We start from the raw sequence: 26,602 nt of genomic DNA, 5'->3' as shown, positions 1-26,602 counted from the left end.
GATGTGTTCTTCTGTGATCAGAAGGTGACTTTGAGTGAGTGAATCTGCGGCCATGTGGCCTGTGGTTAATGGAGGGAAGTACTGGGGTTTCTGTGGGCCTGAGAGATAAGAAGGAAAGAACCAAGTCTGAGTTTCCCCCCTTATGCTCACCTCGGTTGAGAGAGATTTACCAAGAGGTTATCTTCTCAGACCTCCATCCAAAGGTGGGGGTAGTTCTCCCTAAGCTCTATCAGGCTTCCACATGTTCCCAACAGTTCCTTTTGCTCTGAGTGTGCTTCATGGTGCTTTTATTGCAATTACTATGTGTCATATTGTGCTGCACTTGTTGATATTTAAAAGGTGGAATGGGGAGGAGAAGAGAGCCATAATTATATTTTAGTCATTTGAGTATTTGCAGCATCTGGTACTTTATGGCCACCATAGTGGGCGCCTACTCAAATGAATGGAGAAATTAATTTTATAAAGCAAGCTGCTGCATAGGCTTCAGGCATATTTCCCAGAATCACTGTGGAGCAGAGAAGTAACTCTGCTGTGGGTATCTGTGAAAGATAGTCGACTAATCTTTTTTTTTTTTTGCTATTTGATGAGTAAAGGAATGACTCTGATCTGATCTGTAAATGTTTGGTATCTGAATCCTTCTGGAGTACTTTTTTAGAACCTTATGGGCACACAGGGCTTATGTGTGAAGATTGAAATGATATTGGCCTATTCCTCAAACCAGAACTTGGGTCAGGGTACTATGAAAGAGAATATAAATTTGGGTTACTGAGGAAAGCCAGAAGCAATATGGTACAAAACTGTGATTTATTTAGAAAATAATTCCTTGAATTTTAGTTAAAAAAAAAAGTGAAATTTTATCATCTGAATTAGAAATTGAAGAAAATATTTATAGGACAGTTTGACAATGATTTCTTCGTGCTGCTCAGGTGTCTAGATCAGCTGCTTCGGGTGAGAGACAGATAGTAGAATGCAGCAAATTAGAGCAAGCCATAGTGTCTCAAATCTGCAGTTTTTCCTTTTAGAGTCTAATTATTAGATAAAAAGAAGAAAAGGAAGGAGAAGAAGGAGGAGAAAATATAAGAGCTAATTTTTCAAATGACATCTCCCTATGTCTTAATATATTCTGGCTAAAAACAAAACCCAGACAAACAAACAAAAAAACACCTCTACGCAGTGGGTGTCCTGTAATAGCGAAAACGTATTGTCTACCATTGTGGAGGATGTAAGACCAAGAACAGGCTGCCAATAGGAAGAATGGGGGGGGGGGGGCTCTTCTAAGATGGCAGAAAGGAATACTTATTTTTTTCAGGGACTTCTTTATAAGGCACTAATCCCATTCAGAAAGGATTCCAGTCCTCATGATGTAAGCACCTTCCAAGTGCCAGACATCTAATCCCATCGCCAGGGTGAGGAGGGTTAGCTTATCAGTCTGAATATTTAAGGAAGCACAAAATTTAGACCATAGCGCCCTGGTTAGAAAACTGAACCTTACTGTTAGAAGCCAATAGAGAGAAGTATTGGCCATCAGGAATGTACTTAAGCCATACAGATGCTAGTACTGTTGACATTAAGGGTGACAGAAATTTCAGTAAACACACTTTCAGCTGACGTGTGAAAATGATTATTTCCAGGATACAGTATTATAATACTTTAACGCTTTCAGTGTGTTGAGCTACTGATTATTTTGAGGATTATCACTAAGAGCAGTTGCTGTTTTTTCCTTTTGTGGGTGTAAGTTCCACTGCTTTCCTAAATTTCTTCTTCTTGTTTTTATTAGTGATTTACAAAACTGTGAAATAACAGGAGTACAACCTCCCCCCACCCCCCAACTCCCACCACCAGAGCTCTGTGACCCTATTCCCTTTATTGGAAACTGCAGTGGTTCTCTCAAGGTCATGGATATGGGTTGACTCTTATTTCTGTAACTATTTGCCTCTTCCCCCCCCCCCTTTTTTTTACTATGGTCCTGCCTTCTCTTTCCTTTCAAAGTCACACCTATACCTATTACTACTTCCAGATGCCCTTCCTTTTTCTCTTCTCTCTGTGGGTCCTGATGGAAGTGGGATTCAGAGCACTCTGGTCACCTTCCCCTAGCATTTCTCCCCATCTGGGGGTAATGGGCGAAGATTCTTTATGAGGTGCAGAAGGTGGGAGTTCTGGCTTTTGTAATTGCTTCTTCACTGGACATGAGCATTGGTAGGTCAATCAATACCTCTAGCCTGTTTCTGTTATTGTTTAGTGAAGTAGGTCTCTGGAGAGGCGAGGTTCCGAGGCACATCAGAGAGGTTATCTGCCTGTGGAGTTCAGGATCATCTGTAACTTGGTGTCTGAAAGGCAGTAAGTTATGAGGCAGGACAAAAGTCTTAACTTTCATTTTGATAACATACAAGAGATGTGTTTGGTTTGGGGGATCTCTTGTTGTCAAAAGCACAATTTTATGTGTATTTAAGAAACCTAAATTTGTACAAGTAACCTGCCACCTGTCCTTTGTGATATTTCTTACTGCTTTTACTGAATAATTTATTAAATTAAATTTAGTTTAGTTTTTTTTTTGGGGGGGGGATTGAGTCAGACTCTAATAATGATGCACAGAAATAACCACACAGTTAAATTGTAATTTATTAATAACCTGGTCAAAGGTGAAGAATATCTTGATTATTAAAGATATTGCAGTGGAGTTCTAGAGAGATCATTCAGAAAGAAAACTTTGTCAAGTAAGACACATTTAATCAGTGCATCATATGCTTGACTGACCCAACTCTGCTAGTCTAGTGGTTGGAATGAAATATGCATAGTCCATCCCACCTTCAAATCTGAGAAGCTATTTGCAGATACAACCTAAGAGTAGGAGTATAGGAAAACTAACTGTTCAGAATGTCTTATTCATGGGTTAGCAAAATAGCTTACTTGGATCATGTTCTGCTTTGCCACGTATATGACCCCAGATTCATGTTCAGCATTAAAGGAAGCTTCGGTACTGTGGTTTCTTTCCATTCTTTCTCACTCTTCCTTTCTGTCTGTCTGTCTGAAAAAATTTAGCCTGGAGCACCAGAGATGATTAAAAAAAAAAAAAAAGGAACAAGAGGAAAAGTTATCATACCCCTTTCTAAAGGTCATTTTGTTCATTTTAAAAAATCAAAGTATTCTGTGTTATAGCTTTTATGATTCTTCACTGGCATAGTGAAGAAATAGGATGTGAGGCCTTCCGTTCCCTTCCCCTCTCCTCCTCCGCTACAGCCTTGTGCACCAACATAGGATACTTGTTTTGTTAGTTTGTCTCCACAATAATTCCCCTCCCTTTTCTTAAAAGCCTCAATGCCAAAGGACAGTGTAAAGCATTCTTACTTGCAATAGATGCTAATTGTGCTCTTAGTTGGGATCTTGCTGTCATAGCCACAATCACTGGGGCATTGTGCTTAGAGGCTGGGTCACAGTAGTTACTGCGCAGAGCAGTGAGTGCTGTTTACTTGGGATGCCTTGTTGCCTGCATCTGTGGCTGAGAACATGCAGCCACTGTAATTTTCCTGGCAAGTGATCAAACTGGTATAAAATAACATCATCTGTTAAGCAACTTAGCAGTCACAAAGGACTATTGATCTTTTTTTTTAAATGTAGAATTTTTAATGTGAAGCTTTGATGAAGTAAAAACAGCCATCTAGTATGTGTTTCATATTAACCCCTGTTTCTCAGTGTATTTGGGGATCAGGTTTACATATCTAGACTGCAGGTAGGGACTGACTTAGGCTGGGGAGAGTCAAACCACAGTGAAATAACTACATCCTGGATAAGTGACCAGACTATTGTCAGGTAGGAACCAGACGTCAGTCACATCACTATCTTTTCTGGGGAACTTGAGAATTCCAAATCACGATCACTATGCATAGAATTCCTTTGCCTAGTTCTTTTCTTTTTCTTTTTTAATATTTATTTATTTATTAGAGAAAGACAGCCAGAAATCAAGAGGGAAGAGAGATAGAAAGGGAGAGAGACACCTGCAGCCCTGCTTCACCACTCATGCAGCTTCCTCCCTGCAGGTGGGGACCAGGGGCTTGAACCTGGTTCCTTGTGCATTGTGACATGGGTGCTCAATCAAATGTGCCACCAACCAGCCCCACTAGTTCTTTTCTTCAACAAAAGGAAAATACATTTTTTTTAATGCACTTGTTGGAATGGAGTGATACTTATCTCAAGAATTCCTATTGAAGTAAAATGAAACATTTAAAATTTTTTTTTTTACATTTTTTACTTAACCTATTTATTATTGGATAGAGACAGAGAAATTGAGAGGGAAGGGGAAGGCAGAGAGAAGGAGAGACAGAAATACCTGCAGCTCCATTTTACTCCCCCTTCAGGTGGGGGGCCAAGGATTTGAACCCAGGTCTTTGCACATTGTAATGTGTGCTCTTCCCCTGTTGCACCACTGTCTGGTCCCCAACATTTTTTTCTTTTAAACTAACCTTAATACCATTTTGCAGTGACCTTATTCCCTGTTTCGGAGTGAATTATTTTCTGAACCCACATTCCATAGTTGCTTTCTCTCCATCTATCTCGCTGCCCATTTTTAAGTTTGGGAACACTATGTATGAAAATACTCCAAAATCTTTTTAATTTTGTAGAATACTGTTAAATCACTGATATATATATATATATATATATATATATATATATATATATATTTAAAACAGACACATTTTTAGCTATTTGCTTATTAACATTTCTCATTAAAAGTAATCTGGAGGATGTAATTTGAAGCGGTCCTTTTTAACTACTTGCTTTTTCATGTTTTGTCAAATTCCTTGCATATATGAACACAATTATTGCTTAAAGTTTAGCCTAATTCATATTTTGTGTCTGTTCCCTCCCATTCAGTTCAAAAGTGAATTTTGTCTACTACAAAAAATGTGTAACACTTTCCATGATTTTCTGTTTATAACAGTACTGGGGCCTTGTATTTATGAAGTTTCACCCCTCCATGACTGCCTTTCATGTAGATAGAAAGAGGGAGTAAGAGATAGACAAAAGAGACGGGGAGAAAGAGACTTTACAGCACCTACATGCCACAACGTACTGCTGAGATTTGAATCTGGGCCATATGTGTGACAAGGCTCATATCCTACCTGATGAGCTTTCTCTATGTCCTGTTTTAATATTTTCAAAGATGACAAATTTGAGTCTTTCTTTTGACATTATCATTTATTAAAAAACACCTCTTTGTGAAAAAAAACCCAAAATATTTATAATGTAATAATTAAAAGCAAACTTACCTTGCTACACAGACATATTGGCTTTGATAAAGGTGAAACTGATTTATTTTTTTCTTAATAGAGGTATAATTAAGACTCTGATTTGCAAATTGTCTGTTTTTCCCCTTAGTTATAAATAAAGTTAAGATAGTCTTAGGAAAATTTGCTTTGTTTTTTCATTTTTCCGTTTTTTAAAACCTCTTCCCTACTTCCTGCTGAGAAATCAACATCTGCTTTTGTATAGCTAATTGCTGCTGTTTTATTTTCTGCTTCTGTGACAGCTAGCCGATGGCGAAGTCTCTTCTCTTCAAATATCTCACTGGCTTTTCCTTATAGTCCTGTTGCAAGACTGAGCCCCTATAGCAATGGCATTAATACTCCCAGCCTCTCTAAAACCTCAAATAAAGCAATACTAACACCTGAACGAACAGGTAATATTTTGGCTTCTTGACTAATGCTTGCTTTGTATTTCAGTCACTAACCAGAGTTTAAATATCCAGCTTCCATGGAAAGCTTGAGGATACTCATAATAAAGTTTTATACTATACATTTACATTGGAATAACAAAACCTAGCATTACTCTTTCATTTTACCAGTTGCTGCTTTCAATTGAGTGTCATGGACAGTCTTCCCCAGTTAACAAAAGCATATCTTTGTTGTTACATGTTTGTAAGTAATGAGCTTTTAAAATTAATATGTAGCATAATTAAAATCATTTTTATTCAAGGGTATAATTTTTTCATATCTTACTTTTCTTTTTTTTTTCTGGTAGCTTTTTGCTATGTGAGGGCTATATGGAAAAATAGCCAGTAGTACATTTTTGTTTTTGAAAAAAATCCTTTCATTGAGGAAATACTGTCAAGAGTAATTTTTTATGTGGTATAGGACTTACCATCTCCCTATTTACCTTAGCATTTATGTGACTCTGTTGCTACAGTTTTCTGTTTGTATACTTTTCTTCCTTGGTTCTCTCATTTTTGGTCACTTTGTTGAAAAAATGCTGATTACCAAGACAATTGTCACATATGTATAGTTTGACAACTTCCCTGGACAGGTGCCAGCACTTCTCACCCTCCACCAAATTTTATCTGCAGCCATTTTTTTTCCACTTCCATGATGACAACAATTCCATTGTAACTAAATTATGAAGGATACCAATATGTTTCTGCAATGGATGTTTACCTATTATGTATGACACCGTTTATAGCGCTTCTGTCTATATCTCTTTAAAAAAGTAAACCCGATTAAATTTTAATGTGTAAAAATATACAGTCAGTTTCTGCTGGGGACAGGCATATCTCATTTTTAACTCAAAGTGTGCATATGCGTGTTCATATATATATTTTTCCCCATAACTGTAGGCAGAACACACTTACTTGATAGTCTTAGGATCTAGGAATGCTAATATATACACTGTGAAAAGAGGAAAAAATATTTGCTCATTGCTGATACATGAATAATAAAAAGAAACATGCTTTCTTTGTCTTTTGTCTTTTTAGGTTACACCTCCAGGAGCTCCCCTCTCAGTCCCCAGTCATCTGTAGATAGTGAACTGAGTACGTCTGAATTGGAGGATGACTCTATCTCCATGGGGTATAAGTTGCAGGACCTCACTGATGTTCAGATCATGGCTCGTTTGCAAGAAGAAAGTATGTTCTTCTTTTTTAACTAGAAAAGATAGAAAATAAACAGCCAAGTGTCATTTAAGCATAACCATTTACTGCTTTTAGAATTAATCAAGGCTACTTGAAGAAACATGGTAATGCTCATGCAGAGTTCCCTAAGATATAGTTTTGCTTTGCATTTAACAGCGCACTGACAGTGACTTCCTAGAGCTGTGTGACTGAAAGATTGGATGCCAGTCTCAGAAGTTAATCACACTATTTTTAGAAGTCTGCTTTTAAAAAAACTGTTTTAAATTTGTGGTATTGGCAAGATATTGAATAACTAGAAACTTCCACTTTGACAACTTTTGGATGACTGTAATTTAAAATGACCCAAAACTACTGAAGTGTTAAAGTGTAAGTATATTTTGAAGAAAAGATAGGATTAGTGACAGAAAGAATAAAAGAGAAGTGACTTTATTAGAAAATACTTGTACCATGGTCCGGGAGGTGTTGCAGTGATAAAGCTTTGAGCTCTCAAGCATGAGGTCCTGAGTTCGATCCCCAGCAGCACATGTGCCAGAGTGATGTCTGGTTCTTTCTCTCTCCTTCTATCTTTCTCATTAATAAATAAATAAATAAATAAATAAATAAATAAATAAAATCTTTAAAAAATTAAAAAAAAATACTTGTACCCTGGACTTTGAACCTTTCTTTTGATGTTGAAAGTTGGGATAGGAAGTAGAATGAGTTCTTAGTTGGGCAATGTTTTCACTACATAGTTGTATAACTTATTGAAATCTCTTTATGATGATGATAGATTTTCCTAAGTAGTCTCCCTAGATTTCAAAAGATAATTTGGAGAAATGAGTTGACATGGATTTTGAATTATAGCAGTGGCTACTTCAATGGAATCAAAGCAATCTTTTAGCAAAACAGAATGGTCTAATATTAGACATCTATTGGATATATAAAGATAACTGTCTTCTGGGGTTTAACAATGAATGAGATGATGAGTCTCCATTTTATCATTTACCATAGACTTCTTCAAATGTTTATTTGAATAGTTGGACCTTGCTATTAGCTAGATTGATACGTACATATAATGCTTCTTATCTTACAGGTCTCAGGCAAGATTATGCTTCTACTTCAGCATCTGTGTCAAGACATAGTTCCAGTGTGTCACTGAATTCAGGGAAAAAAGGGACTGGTAGTGATCAAGAATATGATCGTTTCAGTCTGGAGGATGAAGAAGAATTTGATCATCTGCCACCACCTCAGCCTCGCCTTCCTAGATGCTCACCTTTCCAAAGAGGAATTCCCCACTCACAGACTTTCTCCAGTATTCGGGAGTGTAGGAGAACCCCCAGTTCCCAGTATTTTCCTTCAAATAATTATCAGCAGCAACAGTATTACTCACCTCAAGCCCAGGCACCAGATCAGCAACCAAATAGGACCAATGGAGGTAGATTACTTGCCCTTTTGTCATCTGATGTACTTAAGACTTTTTATATGTGGTTTTAAGGTCAATATACATAATTGGTAAATGTTTCCCAAATATGTTAAGTATATCCTCAAGGCTTTCTCTCTTTGGTCTAAATTTAAATTTATAATTAACCAGCTTCTGATTGTGTGCCCTAGTTGCCAAAGAGGTTTTTTTTTTTGTCAGTGTTTTCTTTTTATAAATTAAAAAAAAAAAAAAATCACAGGCACATTGCCATTTTGTAAATTAAAAAAAAAAAAATAAGTGTGGGTCATGTTTATGTTGTTGCTAATATTGTAGATTGTAAGACAAACAGGGCTGTACAAGTTGAGGTGTTCTTGTGGAGCTTGATGGAGTTGAAAGCCTTGAGTTGCATCTTTCCTCACCTTTCCTGCAGCCTTTGGTGTTTTGCTGCCTGTTCCTAACACAGCTCGATAGATGGTAAGTGTGGATGATGCCACTTGAAAAGGATGCTGCTTGTCACATCAAGATTTGGGGCAAGTCTGGATGTGCCTTTCCTTGTGATTTTCTGACACCTAGAATTAAGATCTGTGTGGCTGTGGGGGATTTGGAAGCTGGTACTTGCCATAATAATTGGAAATTGGAAGTGTCAACATGGTGGGTTAGACCGTGTCACTTTCTTCCATATTTTCTATCTTCCTTTTTATCACTTGTCTTCCTTTCCCACTGTTTGGAGTTACAGTCCTTGACTTCAGGAACTACAGAGAGATGATTCATGTAACATTTAAAACCAGGTATGTTTTTGTACTAGGGACCATTCATACCCTAATAAACAAATCCCTTATAAAGTGGAGACAAGAGTCATTCAGATTTATAACTTTGATTTATTAAATAGCACCATTTCTCAAAGCTGGGTCCAGAAGTTAATCATTTTAATGTTATAAGGCAAAATACAAATCATAGTAATGACCATCTACTATCATGATTTTAGTTTTTAATCTTTTCTTCCTCTGTACTTATGTCCTTCATGCTAATTGAGAGATAATTTGAAATATTTAAAATTTTATAGACATAAGTCCCTTATTAATACTTTCACATTAAAAAAATAGTAGTATTGGCAAAAGATCATAGTGATCAGTTAAAGCTCATAGTGTTAAAAAGACAATGCATTCCACGTACTTAATGAGAGTCAGAGCATTATATGGTCCCTACCACATTGGAGGATTCTTCAATGCTGTGGTTTCTTTCTGTCTCTATCTCTGTCTCTATTTCTGTCTGGAAAAGTTTGCCTGGAATGATAAAACCCTGGTGATAACAAAAATAAAAATTAAAAAAAACAATAAAATTGAGGGAAGAGAAGGAATCTAGAGCTCCAAAGTTTGTTTCGGTAATTGTCAAGTGTTAGAACATCGTATCCTAGTTGTCTAGCAGTTGCTATTCTTCATGTTGATTATTATCAGTGGGATCATTGTACTGTCTTAGCAAGGTGGTTTCAGCTTACATTAAACAGCATCAGGAAACAGATTAGATTTCTATGAACCTATTGCTATAGTGATGTCAATTAGGAAAGTGGAGATACGGTTGGGTCTCTATGTAGAAAGGAAAATGGGAGCACAACAATTTTTCTGGATTGGACTTCTGACTAATTTAATGGTCGTAAGTATAGACTCTAATGTTTGATAAATCCTGAATTCTACTTCTGTCTTACTATTAATACCTTTCACAAATTTCTCATGTCTCAACACTTTGATTTTTTTACTATAAAAATATATGAGGTAGGAAAGAATAAAAGGGGGAGAGAGCCCAGTAGCCTGTGATGGTGAAAAGCAGTTTGGTGCTGGGTGAGAAGTGCTACGACCTATCTTGGAAATATATGAAAATGTACTTCTGAGGCAACAAGTCCTGTAAATCAGCCTTTCCTCAATAAGTGGTAAGAATACTAGGGCCAGCTGTTATGTATTCAGTTGAGTGCACACATGACCATGTACAAGGACCTGGGTTTGAGCCCCAGTTCCCTCCCTGCAGGGGAGATGCTTCAGGAACATTGAAGCAGATCTGTAAATGTCTGTCTGTCTTTCTGCATCTCTGCCTCTCCCAACCCTCTCAATTTCCTTCTGTCCTATCTAATAAAATAGAAGAAATAGGAGGGGGAAAAATGGCTGCTTGGAGCAGTGGGTTTATAGTGCTGGCTCTGAGCTCCAGTGATAACGCTGGTGACAAAAAATAAATAAAGGGAATCAGGCAGTAGTAGTGCAGCAGGTTAAGTGCAGGGTGGCACAAAGCTCAAGGACCAGCATAAGGATCCCAGCTTCCCACCTGCAGGGGAGTCACTTCACAGGTGGTGAAGCATGTCTGCAGGTGTCTATCTTTCTCTCCCCCTCTCTGTCTTCCCCTCTCTCCATTTCTCTCTGTCCTATCCAACAATGATAACAACAACAATAATAACTACAACAACAATAATTTTTAAAAAGGGCAACAAAAGGAAATAAATAAAAATAAGCAAGCAAAATTAATTTAAAAATAAATAAATAAGTAAAAAGTAAACATTTCTTTCTCAAAAGTACCTAGGTATTATTCCATATCAAACCCTATCTGGTTATATAAGTGGAATAATGCTTATTGCCGTACCTACAGTGAATGCTGAAAAATGAATAAAGATTGTTCTGCCACTATAAGCTTCTATTGGCATGTGTTACCATGGAACATTATTTGAACAAAATTGTGAGGTAAGAGTGACAACTTTGAAATCTATCAGAATTTTTAAAAAATTAACTAAAATAATTAATTACAGAGACAGAAATTGAGAAGCAAGGGGAGATAGAGAGTAAGGGAGATACCTGTAGCATGGCTTCACCACTCATGGAGCTGCTTCCCCCACCCCTATAGATTCGGACCAGGGGCTTGAACCTGGGTCCTTGTGTATGGTAACATGTGTGTTCAACAAGGTACTCCTTGTCTTATTTTTTTCTAACATACTAAAATAATATATAAATATTATTAATCATTGGTTCATTTAAAATGATTAAAAATAATCCAGAGACATGCAGTTATATTTTCTGCTTCCCTAACTCTGGTGCTTCCTAAGATCAGAAGAGATTTTCCTTCTGTTGTAGCATTAAAAATAAATTAGTAGAGTATGCCATAGAATTAAAAGAAGTATATTTGGAGTAATTTGATAAATATGAATATGACAAAATCTTGCAGAATCTTTACATTTGTAAGCTATAGGGTTAGCACTGGCATGTTGCAACCAGTATTAGCCCGATGTCCTCTCCTGGACCACTGGTGACTACAAAGCTAGTGATACCTGAGTGTCTCATTTATTCCTAAATACTTCTTCATCTTTTTTCCAAACCATGGTGAGTCTTGTTGCCTCGTTTTTTTTTTGTTTGTTTGTTTGTTTTTTTAATAACCACAACACTGCTCAGCTCTAGCTTATGGTGGTGCAGGGGACTGAACCTGGGACTTTGGAGCCTCAGGCATGAGAGTCTCTTTGCATAACCATTATGCTATCTACTCTACTCTTTTATTATTATTGTTGTTATTGTTATTGTTTGCTGCCTCTTTATATGAGGAACTCACTTGGATTATTTGTTTGGTCTATTTTCCCAGTTACTGTATATCAGTTCTTGAAGATAAATTGCTGAGCTTTTGAAAGATAGCATTATTTTTCATTCCTGGAACTTTAAAGTGTAGATGGCCAGGTTGTTTGACAGGAAAGTATACCTTTACACTTTGAAAGCTTTACTTATAAGAGTATATTTCAGATTTAGAGTTTTGAAAAATAAATTTGATGCGTAAATATGAGTAAAGGTTGGTTATAAAGATATATGGGTCTAGAATAATAGAGATAAGTTATTAACAACCACATGTAAATGTGAACCTCATTCTTTTTCTAAAAGTTGTTCAATTCTGGATCAGTTATGGGAAAACAAACAAAAAAAAGAGATTGAAAAATGAGTCTACACAACTCAGTTGAGGACTCTACCTGTCTAATACAATGTGGCATCCCCAGCACCTTCTAGAATGCCTGGAAATTAGCATACATATTACTTATTCCTTTGTTCATTCATTCACTCATTGGTCCCACCAGAGAGGGAAGAGTGTCCACGTAGAGGGGCCAATGTGCTGAGAATTAGAGAACGTGGAGTATTTGGGAAGTTCATTTCCATTGTGGTGGTAGAGCTGGCTGGCTGGCAAGGCTAGCTGGAGAAACACAGACTCTTCGACTGTGCCTAGGACTTGGGCTTTACGATGAAGGGTAGGGAGAGTTACTGGAGGGCTTTCTACTGAAGCTTGCCTAGATGTGTATTTTTCCACTAGGAAGAGTGGAACTGACAGTAAGAAAGATGAGCTAGAGGAACAAAGCAGGCTGCTAAAGACAAATTTTCAAAATTTCTGTGAAAATGTGGTTGATAAACAGTGAGGTCCAAACTAGGTTGCAATGGAAGATACATTTAATACTAATGAGGCAGAATTGACAGGCTTTGGCATCAAGGACAAAGAAGGGAAACAGAAATATACTAGACTTCTACAGAGGTCACTTGTCATCTGGGCTGCAATCCCCAAATGTTAAATGTAGAAGGAACTGTGTGTGATGGGGAGAGCAGATTCTGGTTTGGGCATAGTATTCAGGTAGGCCTTTTGTTTTCTGAGTTTGAGTGACCTGATGTATCTACTCTAATTTCTGAATGTGAGTATTAGTAAAAGAAAACTCTTGGAGTCTTGTAGCAGATTTCAAATTTTAGGAGCAGTGAGATCTGTACTTGACTCTGCTGCCCTTTAGTGGCAGAAGATGTACTTAGCAAGGAGCAAAAGGAAGCATTCTGTCAAATTTAATATTTGGTGGCACTTTCATGACAGTAAAAACTTCCCAGAAGGTAATATGATGCATAGATATCACAAAACATCAATTTAGGATTTTGATAATTTCTTTTTAAAAAAATATCTATTTAATTCCCTTTTTGTTGCCCTTGTTTTATTGTTGTAATTATTATTGTCTGTCTTCATTGTTGGATAGGACAGAGAGAAATGGAGAAAGGAGGGGAAGGCAGAGGGGGAGAGAAAGATAAGACACCTGCAGACCTGCTTCACCACTTGTGAAGTGACTCCCCTGCAGGTGGGGAGCCCAGAGCTTGAACTGGGATCCTTCTGCCGGTCCTTGCGCTTTGTGCGCTTAACCCACTGTGCTACTGCCTGACTCCCCTGGTAATTTCTTTTACTTGGATATATTAGCAAAATACTCAGTAATCTTGTTAATAACATGCAACAATTTTTAGTATCTTTTTTAAAAAAATTAGGTGATCATAATATCATTGTCTAACCTGACTTTGATACAATTTCATCCACTCATTGTATAAAAACATAGGGATAACTGATTAGCTCAATTTTACCACTTATCAACATAAACCATACACTTTTTAAAAAATATTTGGTTGGTGAAAACTTTCTGGAATCACTGATTGTTTTACTCTACAGGAAATTAATTCTATGTTGACTTGTTATAATTCAGAAAACATAATTTTCATTATTAATCAAAACATTTATATTATGCACTTTAAAAAAACTAGCATTTATCTGGCATGAAAATTGTCATTTTTTAGCATAGTACACTTATTTTCTCTTCTAGATAAACTTCGAAGAAGTATGCCTAATCTAGCTCGAATGCCAAGTACAACTACCGTTAGTACCCACATTAGTTCTCCAGTCACTGTGCGAAACAGTCAGAGTTTTGACTCGAGCTTGCATGGAGCTGGAAATGGAATCTCAAGAATACAGTCTAGTAGTAAGTATGGACATTCAAAATACTTTGTATTATAGCATTACTAGGCTTTTTATTTTTCTTGCAAGAACACTATAGAAGACCTTTTTCTATTCGTCATTAAAATTAAGTAGTATTTTACTTTTATCCGTGCTTATGTCAACAGTTAATAATTAGTAAATTATGAATAGTCCTTTTTTATCTCAGGATAGTAGTAGTAAAAACACTACATAGTAATTAATTTACCCACTCATCATACAAAAATGTTTTCATTGAAACACTGTATCTAGCTGTCTACTAGAGATGAGTAAAATGTACCAAAAAAGGTAAAATGTACACTACTGGGGTTGGCTAGATATGAAAGTGTTCAAAAAAAAATGACAAGTGCATATTAAAGGATGCAGGCAATGACTTGAAACTCTTCAGTAATCAAAACAAAATCTCTGGGACACTTTGAACTATAGAATAATTAATTCAATAATGAATTATAACACAGTGTAGAATAAAATAACCATGGGTCCAGTTTATTTAAATAAGTTGATAAAGGGAGAAGGGGAATTCTTGTTTTTAATATTTTATTGTACTATTTTAGTGGGGTTGGGGAGAGAAAGAAGGGGAAAGAGAGATGAGAAATCAGAACACTGCTACCTCTGGCCTATGGTGGTGCTGGAGACTGAAACTGTGACGTCAGAGCCTCAGTCATGAGAGGTGTTTGCATAACCATTATTCTGTCCCCACAATCTTAGAGAAAATTCTTTATAGTAATATGTCGAGTTGCATCGCAGGGGAGAGAACTCAACCGGAGCCAACCTGGGCTGCTGCTTACTCAGCGACACTGGAGAGGAACCAGGAACTTGTTGCTTAGCAGGAATGCAATGCAATAATGCCTTTATTGATCAGAAAAAACTGCCTTTATATCTTCTGAAACAGAAGTGGCAAGTCAGAAAAGGAAATGGCTAGGAGAGGGGGTGGAGAGAGAAAAAAAGAGCGCAAAGGTGGCAAGTCTCCATCTAACCAGTGTGGATTAAACCAATGCCCTGCAGGCAGGGCGGGTCTCAGGCAAAACAATGATTATGTAAATAGACTCCAGCATCAAGCAATGCAGCATGGAGCAGGGGGGAGATGGCGTAATGCCCAACAGTAAAATTCCCATTAAGCTATGAAATATATGTATGTGTGTGTGTATGTGTGTATATATATATGTCGGTCTGCGACATGGAGGAGAGAGAGGAGATTGGGAGCAGAGAGGGAACACAAATCTTTATTCACACGGGCACCTCAGAGTTGGGTGAGAGCACAGTGGTTTGGGCCATGTGGAGCTAGCAAAATGGCTGCCTCCTGCTATGTGCAGCAACCCTCCTCCGCATCCACAGGTGAAGGGGCTAAGAGAGCAGTATCAACTCTCAAGGGGAACTGACAATGCCCTAAGGGGACAACATGGTGGATGTGACCGCATCTGCACAATTTCCCAGCATATATATATATATATATATATATATATATATATATATATATGTATGTATGTATTACTTATAAGTTGGTTGTAATATTGGAGGTTAATTTAAAAACTCAGAAGAGTGATATTTGCAGTAATTCAGTAATTTATTTCAAAAATCTTTGGTTTCTGCTCTCAGTATTATTTCTGGATATTATAAACAGATATCCTTATAAATTCTGAGTGTATCATGAAGATTCGAGTTCTGACTCATTTCACGTTATGGAAAAGAACGAAGGCTAGAGAAAGTTGGAAAGAACACTAAATTTGTAGTCAAACTTGAGTTTGATCATTGACTCACAAACTCTTGGGAATAATAGATATTTTTTACTCAATAATGAAATCAGGTATATGTCTATTAATTTAATCTGGCTTCCCATTTCTTATTTAACAAGAACTGGAAATTAATCTTGTATATAGGTTAGTCAACAAGATTAACAGGATTATTTTTCTTAATTGTTCAATATTTCATGGATGTTTTCATTTGAAAATATATCTAATTTTTAGATGCCTTATTAATGAGTCTATAATTGACATGGGCCATTTCCTTAGATTTTCCATGTCTCAGCAAAGCTTCACAATTTTTGAAACAAGCTTTGTACATATATGGTGAAATTTATCTTAAGTAATTTGATTTTTTAAATGTTTTTGCAAATATAATTTAGAAATAGAAAACTTGCATTTTTATGTTCAGTAATGTAGCTAACTTCATTTGTTGTAAGAGTCATACAACTTGGAATATGCCCAACATAATGAGTGCATAGGAACACTACCATATATTCAAACATGTTTATAAAGCTCCAAACTGGAAATAACCCAACTTTTCATCATTAGGGAATAGGTTGTGACATTTATATATTGGAATTCTGCATAGCAATGCAATAATGTGATTGAATCTGAAAAACATGTTGAGTGAAAGAAACCAGACACAGGAGAGCATACTATATAATTCCATGCGTATGCAAGTCAAAGTAGTTAAAGCCAGTCTGCAGTGATGAAAGTGAGGATTATAGTCATCTCAGAGGAGTATTATTTGAGAGAAGATACAAAGAGAGCTTTCAGAGGTGCTTGGTAATGTTTTATATCTTGATATGGGTAGTGCGTACATGAGTATGTTCACTTTGTGTACCTTGCTTGTGTAGGAGCCATGCTAATCTTCTCTGTATTGTTTCAGAAGATGTGCTGCCCAAGAGCACCACTTGGAAACTTCATTACATTCTAGATTGAATGTTTACGTGCCATATATTCTGTTCCAAAAGAAAGTGGGCCAAATTCATATAGTGAATTTTTCGAAATAGATTTTTTAACAGTTCTACTTTTAGATGTATAGAAAAATTAAACAACTAAAGAGCTCCAACATATTCCTATATGTCTACCTGACTCTCCTCCATGCAAATGTCACCTATTACTAACATCTGCATTAGTGTAGTACAGTTGTTATACTTGATCAGCCATTATGTTGTAATACTAATGGTTAGAAGCTAACAAATTGAGGAATTAAAAAAATGATTGGAAAGAATTTTAGAGATTTATCAACCACTTTATCTGAAAGCTTGCTGAAAACAGAACTATAGTAAGATCTTACAAAGGCTTCATTTTTCAGTGACTTTTCTACTTTTCATGTATAATAAATATTCTTAGACATAGATACCCAGTATATACTTCAGCAAAATAATTATTGAGAAAATATTTTGAAAGGTTATAAAATAAACTACAGACATGTTTTGTCTACCTTATAACTTTTATTTCAAGGTGACAGTTATTATATATTTTATAGTTAAATTAAAAATTAGTTCAAGTGCTTTAGAAAACAGAACATGTTCAACTGAATCACCACAAAGGCTATAGTAGTTAGCAAACAATACTTATAGTTATGTATTTAAGTTTCTATTAATTTGTGATGAAAGTTTTCTTTCTTTTTTGAAAAAAAAAAAGGATTTTGAAACATAAAAGTTCAAGCCAAAGTCTGTTGTTTTTAACATATAAATGACACACAATATTTGACCAGTATATTTATGAATTTTTCACACTTCTTAATGTAGAGAGTTTCCTTCACTTTACAAGCTTTACTTTGGCAAAAAAGTCATAACTGCTAGATACTAATCCTTGTTCGGTGGTTACAAAGTGCCAAGTAGCATTGTAACACTTTATGTAGTGTTTAATTACCCCATTCGTGCCATAAGATAGGTAAAAATAATAGAAACTATTATTTAATCCTTTTTCTTTAATGTTTTATTAGAAAAATGATGGTTTATAAGACAGTTGTCACATGGGTACAATTTCTCATCCTTTCATACTAAGTATCTGCACCAATCCCATCACCAATTTAGATTTCCCTCTGCCATTGTGCATTAGGTCTCCAGTGTCCTCTCAGTCTGCTCCCTTTGCTCCCTCCTTCCACATTCATGGCCATGCTGAAACATATAATGAGAGCTATTTAAGAAAGATATCTGTAATAAGTTGTTTGTACCCATTAATGTCACCTTGTTTTATTTTCATGAAAGTGTATCCAAAGCAACCACCAAGAAATCCTAATATCTTCTAAACAAGCAATAAATTGTCTTTTGAAAACTCAGATAGGGGTTAGGTGGTAGTATACCCAGCTGAGCACACATGTTAGCAGGCTCAAGGCCTTGCTCTCCACCAGCAGGGAGGAAGCTTCATGAGCTTCATGAAACAGGCCTGAAGATCATCTGTTTCTCTCTCTCTTTCAGTCTTTGCTACTTTCCTTCCCCTCACCATTTCTCTTATCCTATCAAAAAAGAAAAGAAAGAAAGAAAGAAAAAGAAAGAGGGACAGAGAAAGAACCTCAGTTGTTATAAAATTTTTAAAGAAGAAACTGTTCTTAGAATTGGTTTCCAAATATTATTAGGGGCTAAAAAAATTATAAATTGAAGAGTTTATTTTGTGAAGAATTAGGATTTTCAAGTATTACATGCTGTATGGAACCTGTATTTTATCCCCTCAATGTCCAATTAAGATTTTAAAATATGGGAGTCCGGAGGTAGCACAGTGGGTTAAGCGCAGGTGGCGCAAAGTGCAAGGATGGGAGTAAGGATCCCGGTTTGAGCCCCCGGCTCCCCACCTGCAGGGGAGTCGCTTCACAGGCGGTGAAGCATGTCTGCAGGTATCTATCTTTCTCTCCCCCTCTCTGTCTTCCCCTCCTCTCTCCATTTCTCTCTGTCCTATCCAACAACGAATTGCGTCAACAAGGGCAATAATAATAACCACAACGAAGCTACAACAAGGGCAACAAAAGGGGGAAAAAATGGCCTCCAGGAGCGGTGGATTCATGGTGCAGGCACCGAGCCCAGCAATAACCCTGGAGGATGAAAAAAAAAAGATTTTAAAATATAAGACACATTTCCTAAATTCAATAACAGTGGAAGTTTTCTCTTACATGTGTGCCATTTTCTCTTCTAGTTCCATCACCAGGACAGCTTCAACACAGAATCCACAGTGTGGGCCATTTCCCAGTGTCTGTCCGACAGCCACTTAAAGCCACAGCTTATGTGAGTCCAACCGTTCAAGGCAGCAGCAATATGCCTTTATCCAATGGCTTACAGCTGTATTCCAACACAGGAATCCCCACACCAAACAAAGCTGCAGCTTCTGGAATAATGGGTCGCAGTGCACTACCAAGACCTTCATTGGCAATAAACGGGAGTAACCTGCCTCGAAGCAAAATTGCACAACCTGTTCGAAGGTTTGTCCTTTGTCTTTGTAACTTAATCTGAAGACCTGACTTGTACTTTAGGTCAGGCTACTCACATTGTCATTGAAGGCCTGTGACCTCTGTCTTGTGGGGGGTGTCCCTTTGTGGTCAGACCACCACCCCTCTGATCAAATTTTCTCTTCAACCTCCCTCTGTGCTTCATTCCTGATGCACTGCTTGCTTTTGCTTTAATCAATCAGGCAAGCTCCTGGAACTTGTGTATCTTTCTCCCCCTCAAGTTATTTTGCATGGCCTGTTTGTTCCAACATTCAGACCTTTGCTCCGATGACGTCGTCTCTATCCCAAACTGGAACTGCTGTAAGAGCTGCAACTCATCCTTTATGCTCCTGTCCTCCATTTTCCCCATCACACTTATCACCACCCAATAGACTCAGTCCTATATATTGATTTGTGTTCTGATTCTCCCTTTAGAATGTAAGCAACTAAGGACTAGGGCTCATGCATATGGGCTGTTATGGACTATTGAGTTAGTCTTAGAGAAATATGTATACATTTCTGCAAACTAGTTCCTCCCAATTAGCAAACGTTGGCTGTTAGCATCTTTATAAATTCTTTTCCAGCATCATAGGCAAGTCTTTGCTTATTTGTGACGTTGAAAATTTGTTCATGCTAATTTGATATTTGCAGTCGATAAAATAACTTTATCCTCAGGTCATTTTCTATTGAGTTTATCTGTTCCTTTCTAGTTTTAAACTATTCTTCATATACTAAGACTGATCATTTTTCACTTGTGTTGCAAATCTCTAGTATACATGCAACATGCCCAACACTGCTGAGAACTGGCGTTCCAGGAAACAAGTGTGTTAAGAATGCCCATATGCATAGGTGTGCTTGAGAAAGTGGCAACAGGTTGTCAGTAGTACAAAGGGAAGAACATACACAAGAGAGCAGATCCAATTTAACTCGTGGGATTATTAACAGTCTGTTTCCTTTTTTCTTTCATTTATAGTTTCCTTCAGCCTCCAAAGCCTCTGTCTTCACTCAGCACACTGAGGGATGGAAACTGGAGAGATGGTTGCTACTGATGCACCCTTGGAAAATGGGAAAGAAGTGGAAATGAGGGTTGTGTTACCTAGCTGGCTGGGTAACAATGGATGTTGGGATATTCTTTCCTTTTGCATTTTAACATATTTACTGCATTGTTTTTCAATGGACCGATCACCAGAGACTAATTATTGCACTTAAATATTTGCCTGAGATACTGCAAACTTCTCAAATCCATGGTTGCAGTATTGTGACACTTAGATCTAGAAAGATTTTGTAGAACTGCTACGTACCTGGGATACTTCTGAAAGAATTGAGATGTATCAGTAATGCTTTCTTTGCCATATGACTTAAAAATTAACTTGTTCAGTTTACTTATGTGTTCTAAACATCTTCCCATTACATTTTCTGTATTTTAATACATTGCATATTTACAGCTAGGTTCTTTGAAGTTTACTTTTTATAGTTTACAGGAATTTTATTTTTTGTGCCTGTTTCTTTTTACACCTATGTGAACCACAATGGAACAACTTAAATTTTGTGCCATAAAAATATTTTTGTGGTAAGGTACTATTTTTTTAGCTTTGGGGTTTATCAGCAAAAATCCACCACACAAATTTGAAAGACATAACTTTATGTTGAATGAGCACAATGTAATCTGACACCTTGCAAGAAGATAGCCAGACAGCAGATTTAAATGGTCTTGTCTTTTTCACTGTTAATTTATTGTCATACATGGGTTTCATATTCATAATGACACCACAAGCTCATTGCACTTAATAGTTGCAATGTTTGCTACTGTACCACAATTGACTTTCAATACTTTATTACAGAGGATGAAAGTGTAATGTTTTATTAACAGTGCTTCTGGAAATGAATGAATTTTAAAGCAAATAAATCTTTTGATAGACCTTTTACAAAACCCAATTTGCACTAATGAATGCTTTCTTATGGTATATGACTTAATATTTGTTACTGTGTACACTGCTGTTTTGGAATGTTCAGAAATAAAGACTATTTCAGCAATACCAGGTCATGCATGACTGTGCAGCAAACAGTATTAATAACAGTGTATGTTTCACTGCAGTTGTTGTGATGTTCCTGTATACAGGGTGTTTATTTGCAAAGCAGGTCGGGCGATCAGTTACATTTGTAAAAATAGTTTCTCTAAAATTCTTCTGGTAAGAGCCATAATGCTATAGCATTATATTGAGTTTTAAGCTGCATTTAGAAAGGCCATTAGAATTCAAGTAGCTTCTTGCTTAGGAACCCCTTTAAAGGTAATAACTGTTTTGGTGGAGATCTTAATATTTTATAGGAGCTAAATTTGACATTCCTTCTCAATATTTGTAAAAGAGCAAAATATTTTATATTAGATCCTTATTGGAAAACTTCACCCAAAGGTACTATGAAAAGTTTAGACAAGAGTTTCATTTTGTTTTGTCTTTTTATTATTATTATCTTAATGAAAGAATGATAGATACAGAAAGAAAGATACAGAGAAACCAGAGCACTTATCACTCTGGCTTATGGTGATATGGGGGGATGAACCTGGGACCTCAGAACCTCGAGCATGAAAGTCTTTTTGTATAACTTTTTTGCTGTCTCTCCTTCCCTAGGCTAATGTTTTTACTGTTAAGTTTTAAAATAGAGATCTCACTGAGATCACTAGAAATTTTTTTTTTTAAATAGAGTGCTTTTAATATATAGTGGTTCAGGTGATTTGCACTTTAAATGAAATGTGAGCTAAAGGGAAGGGAGTAATGTTTACTGATCACTTTAGAGACATTTTAGTGATAAGAATCTCTTGATATTCTGTTAACACCTAATTGAATAGTTAGAGAAATCACCTACTGTTATCTCCATTTGTAAAACAGAGGCATTAACATTGCATAAACACTAGCTAATGAATAGGTAGACTTTTGAATTCAAGTTTAGGAATCTCAAGTCTGTTTCTTTTCCTACTACAGAACTTTTTAAAAAAATGGATTCTGCTAAGAAAATGAAAAGATTTAGTTTCAATTAAAACATTTCATTTATATTCAGAAAAGAGTCTGTTCAAACCATGGACTAGGGGCCAGGCAGTGGTGCACCTGGTTAAGCACACACACTACAGTGCACAAGGACCCAGGTTCAAGTCCCTGATTCCTACCTGCAGAGAGAAAGCTTCATGAGTGGTGAAGCAGGGCTGCAGGTGTCTGTCTCTCTCCCTCTGTATCTCCTCCTCTCTCAATTTCTCTCTGTCTTTATCCAATAAATAAATAAATGAAATTATTTTAAAAAAAAACCTATGGACTAAAAAGCAAAGATCCAGATATATGAATTTTAGACTCCACTTTAAAGGAGAGTGATAGTAACTGATAAACTAAAGAATACATGCAGTATATTATATCCTAAGTGATGTGGGAGAAAAAGTAAAGAGATCAAAGGGGATTTAAGAAAATAAAAGGTAGGGACTGTCACCCTATTAAATAGGTTAATCTGGCTCCATCTCACTAGGGAGTTTGCAATTGGACCAAGACAAGGAGATGGTGAGCTGTCTTTACCAGTCTCTTTCATCTGGACTTCTGTAGAGCACAAGGTAGTGCTGGTGATTATTTTCACTCTTCCTAGGATGGTACATACATGGAACATTCCTTGTGGTGATGGGGCTTGAATCTGGACCATGCACAACATGATAAGGAGTATACCCTACCTGGTGAGCTATTTCTCTACTCCCTATCTTTTTCCCCCCCCTCCAATATATATATATATAATCACATACTCTTCTCTCTTTCTCCCTTTGACATGACAGACCTCTATCAAAAATACTTATTGCACTCTTTTATCCTATGGTCTTGTCAATATTTCTATTTTGTAAATAACAATACAAAAAATAATAAAGACATGGTACTGGGGAAAAAAAAGAAAAATAAAACTCTTCCAGGAGTAGAAGACCTGTGCAGGTACAGAGTTTTAGGGATAACCTAAGTTGGACAAATAAAAACGGTATTATCTATTTTGTGAAATAGAGTGTGAAGTCAAAATGCTGCTTCCTTTGACATATAAAATGTCAGGGGTGAAATGAGTCTTACACACTCTATCCACTAAGCCATCTCCTGACCACAAATTTTTCTTTCTTAAACTAATTCATAAATAGGAAGGTCATGTTCATCTTACAAAGTAATTTGAAAAGTACTTGTTTTTCTAAATGGGAAAATCTGTGTGATAATTGGAGTTATTTTTCCCTTCAGTGTATGATAAATCTCAATGCTGAAGGCATTGGGACCTGAAGACATTGTTTAAATCTGATTTTGTGTTTAATCCCACAATCCAGCATTATGTTTACTGTCTTCTACATAGTGTTTAGATACGCCTCAAATACTTGAGATACTTTTGTCAAATTATGCTTTGTGTGCTTTAAAGTATACATATTTAGGTATTTTATATCTTCCTGGCAGAGTGAGCCTGTTAGTATTGGAGCTATGCTTTATCTTTTAAATGATGTCTTAGAATACTTCTTTCTGATGTTAAGATGTAGCTACATGAGATTCATTTAGAATTTGTATGACACATATTAAAACCATTCAAACTTTTATTGTTAAACAACACAATTCATCTTAAAAAAAAGTATGGGAATTTTTGCCCTTCAGTTTAAGTATTTTAAGCTATTGTATATGAGCTACTTAAATATTTGCATGTAATCTATGACCTCTTTATAAGCTTTTTTTTCATTCTTCCTCTCCCCTTTTTCCTTCCTTGAAGTATTTTATTTTTTGTTTCTCTCTTCTTAGCTTGAACATTATATATTTTAATTCTCCTTTACTATCTTTCAGTGATTACTCAGGAAGTTATTTTTTATATTAGTAGCTTATTGGTGAATAATATTAGCCTTTACCTTCACCATCCTCCTAGGCAACATATGGACCCTGTCCTTCTAGTAATCTAAATATGTGCAATTCTGCTTTAAGCCAGGGATTAGAAAGGAGGAATCATATGCAGGTTGGGGTAGTGGGGGTTTTGAAATTTAGAAATAACAGCCATGTGAGCAATGTGACAATATATGGTTGACGACATATAGGAAAGGTACATGGTGTGGTGATGGCACCAAGGGGGTGACCCACTCCAGTGGGATTAGCAAGGTTTCCTAGTGGTGTTTTCATCTTAACCAAGTCCTGAACTATACTTACTGAAATTTTTGTACTAAATATTGAGAACATCACAGTGAACCAGAAGTTACATTCTTGACTCAAGTGAGACAAGTTCAAATCAAAATATATGTCATTCCTGTAAAGCAAGGCTGGGGAACATCCATCCCATGGGCTGTACACAACAAGTAAAATCATTTGGTCTGACCAGGCCAAGGCAACCAGAGCATATTAAGTGCTAATTTTTAAATTGAGGATTTTGCATGGCCCCTGAATGGTAACTGCAGGTATACCTAGGTAGACAAAAACCTCTCTCCACCCCTGATATAAAGGAACCAGGGCATATAGTATAGTAAAGGGAAGATAAAAATAGAAAGGGAACTCCAGGAAGGCATCTCTGAGAAGAGAATATTTAACTTGGAAATAATATGGTAATTAATCAAACAAAGATCTCAGGCAGAGATAGGGTTGAATTTAGGATATGTAAAAGATCAGAAAAGTCTGGTGGGGCTAAACATTAGCATCTAAGTATCTAGACTGGCTACATGATTTTTCTAGGACCAAGCATAGCATGAAGGGGTAATGCAAAGTGAAAGTTGAAAATGTACTAAGAACTTCAGAATGGCAACAGCAGAACATTAAACCAGTGATATGTCTGTCCTCTTTAAACACGGGAAAGCAGAAGTACACTAGAGTTTGCAGTGAGTACCCCCCCCCCCCAACACTTCCTCTCCACTATTCCAACCTTTGGGTCCATGATTGCTCAACCATTTGTTTAGCTTTGTATGTTAACTCTCTTTTCAGTCACCAGGTTCCAGATGCCATCAGGATGTCGGCCAAGCTTCCCAGGACTGAAGACCCCACCGATGAGTCCTGGAGCTCTGCTTCCCCAGAGACCCACCCTACTAGGGAAAGAGAGAGGCAGACTGGGAGTATGGACCAACCAGTCAACATCCATGTTCAGCGGGAAGCAATTACAGAAGCCAGACCTTCCACCCTCTGCAACCCACAAGGACCCTGGGTCCATGCTCCCAGAGGGATAGAGAATGGGAAAGCTATCAGGGGAGGGGGTGGGATATGGAGATTGGGTGGTGGGAATTGTGTGGAGTTGTATCCCTTCTACCCTATGGTTTTGTTAATTTATCCTTTCTTAAATAAAAAATAAATAAATAAATAAAAACATGGGAATGTATGCCCACAGCACAGTTGCAGCCCCAGCAAGGAAGAAGAGTGAAAGCTGAGTTGGAGGAAGAGACAGAAGCATCTTCCTGGAGAACTTCAAGTTAGTAAGAACTTTGCATTTATTTCAAACTCTATGGTTAATACTAATGGTAATACTAATGGTAACACTAATACTTCTAATATTCTTTATATGTGGCAGAAACTGCCACATTCTTAAAAGGGTTCTATTCATGTAGTCACCACACAATATCTTTTTTTTTAAGAATTTGATACTGATTTACAAAATTATAAGATAATAGGGTTATAATTCCCCACTGTTCCCACCGCGAGAATTCTGTGTTCCCAACCCCCTCCATCAGAAACTGCAGTTCTCCCAAAGTCACAGAGAAGATTTGACTGTCTGTCTGTCTATCTATCTATCTGTCTCTGTAGGTATGTTCCCATATTTATTTACTTCTGTGGTCCTATGTTCACTTTCTTTCTAAGTCACACCTGTTCCTATTACTATTTCTGAATGTATTTCTTGTTTCATCTTCTCTCAGATAAGTCAAACAGTACCCGACCTCCTCTGATGTTATCCAGATTTTCTTCCCTTTCAGTGACGGTATAAAAACAAAGATTCCTGATGACAGACGTTTCTGTTCTCTATGGTAGTTGAATTTAGAGCCCTCTGGTCATTTCCCCCCCTGACATTTACCCCCTCTGAGAGTATGGGCCAAAATTCTTTTTGGATTGCAGAAGGTGGAAGTTCTGGCCTCTGTAATTGCTTCTCTGCTGGACATGAGCATTGGCAAGTCACTCCATACCCCTGGCCTGTTTCTATCTTTCCTTAGTGGGGTAGGGCTTTGGAGAAGAGGTCACAATGGAATCATAATAGCATCTTCAGTTTGGTGACTAAAAAGGAGAAAGATGTATAGCAGGACAAAATGTTTATAAATAGGAACCAAAGAGTAGAGGTAGAGTAGATGGGAACAGGGACCTTGAGGAAAGAAGTGTTTTAGGTAAATTCCTAGGGGCCTGTGAATT

The 26,602-nt window shown here is 36.9% G+C and overlaps 1 protein-coding gene and 1 pseudogene across 2 annotated transcripts in view; one reads left to right on the top strand and one right to left on the bottom strand.

Annotated features, from left to right (window-relative positions):
- The window catches only part of SLAIN1 (SLAIN motif family member 1), a 60,046-nt gene extending 38,751 nt beyond the window's left edge, over nt 1–21,295 (top strand). Inside the window, exons 3-8 of one of the 2 annotated variants that reach the window (XM_060191599.1) lie at nt 5,525–5,674; nt 6,743–6,892; nt 7,971–8,312; nt 13,921–14,076; nt 18,971–19,253; nt 20,233–21,295. In XM_060191599.1, coding sequence (XP_060047582.1) covers nt 5,525–5,674; nt 6,743–6,892; nt 7,971–8,312; nt 13,921–14,076; nt 18,971–19,253; nt 20,233–20,308 — 1,157 coding nt within the window. In that variant the 3' untranslated portion in view covers nt 20,309–21,295. The remainder of the gene's footprint in view (nt 1–5,524; nt 5,675–6,742; nt 6,893–7,970; nt 8,313–13,920; nt 14,077–18,970; nt 19,254–20,232) is intronic. The other variant, XM_060191600.1, reaches the window with a different exon arrangement.
- Nucleotides 16,650–16,743, bottom strand: LOC132538830 (U6 spliceosomal RNA; annotated as a pseudogene).
- Nucleotides 21,296–26,602: the final 5,307 nt, after the last annotated feature.

This window comes from Erinaceus europaeus, chromosome 5 (assembly GCF_950295315.1).
Source record: "Erinaceus europaeus chromosome 5, mEriEur2.1, whole genome shotgun sequence".
Taxonomy (NCBI): domain Eukaryota; kingdom Metazoa; phylum Chordata; class Mammalia; order Eulipotyphla; family Erinaceidae; genus Erinaceus; species Erinaceus europaeus.
The sequence above is the reverse complement of the archived record's forward strand: the minus strand, read 5'-3'. Positions and strand labels throughout refer to the sequence as shown.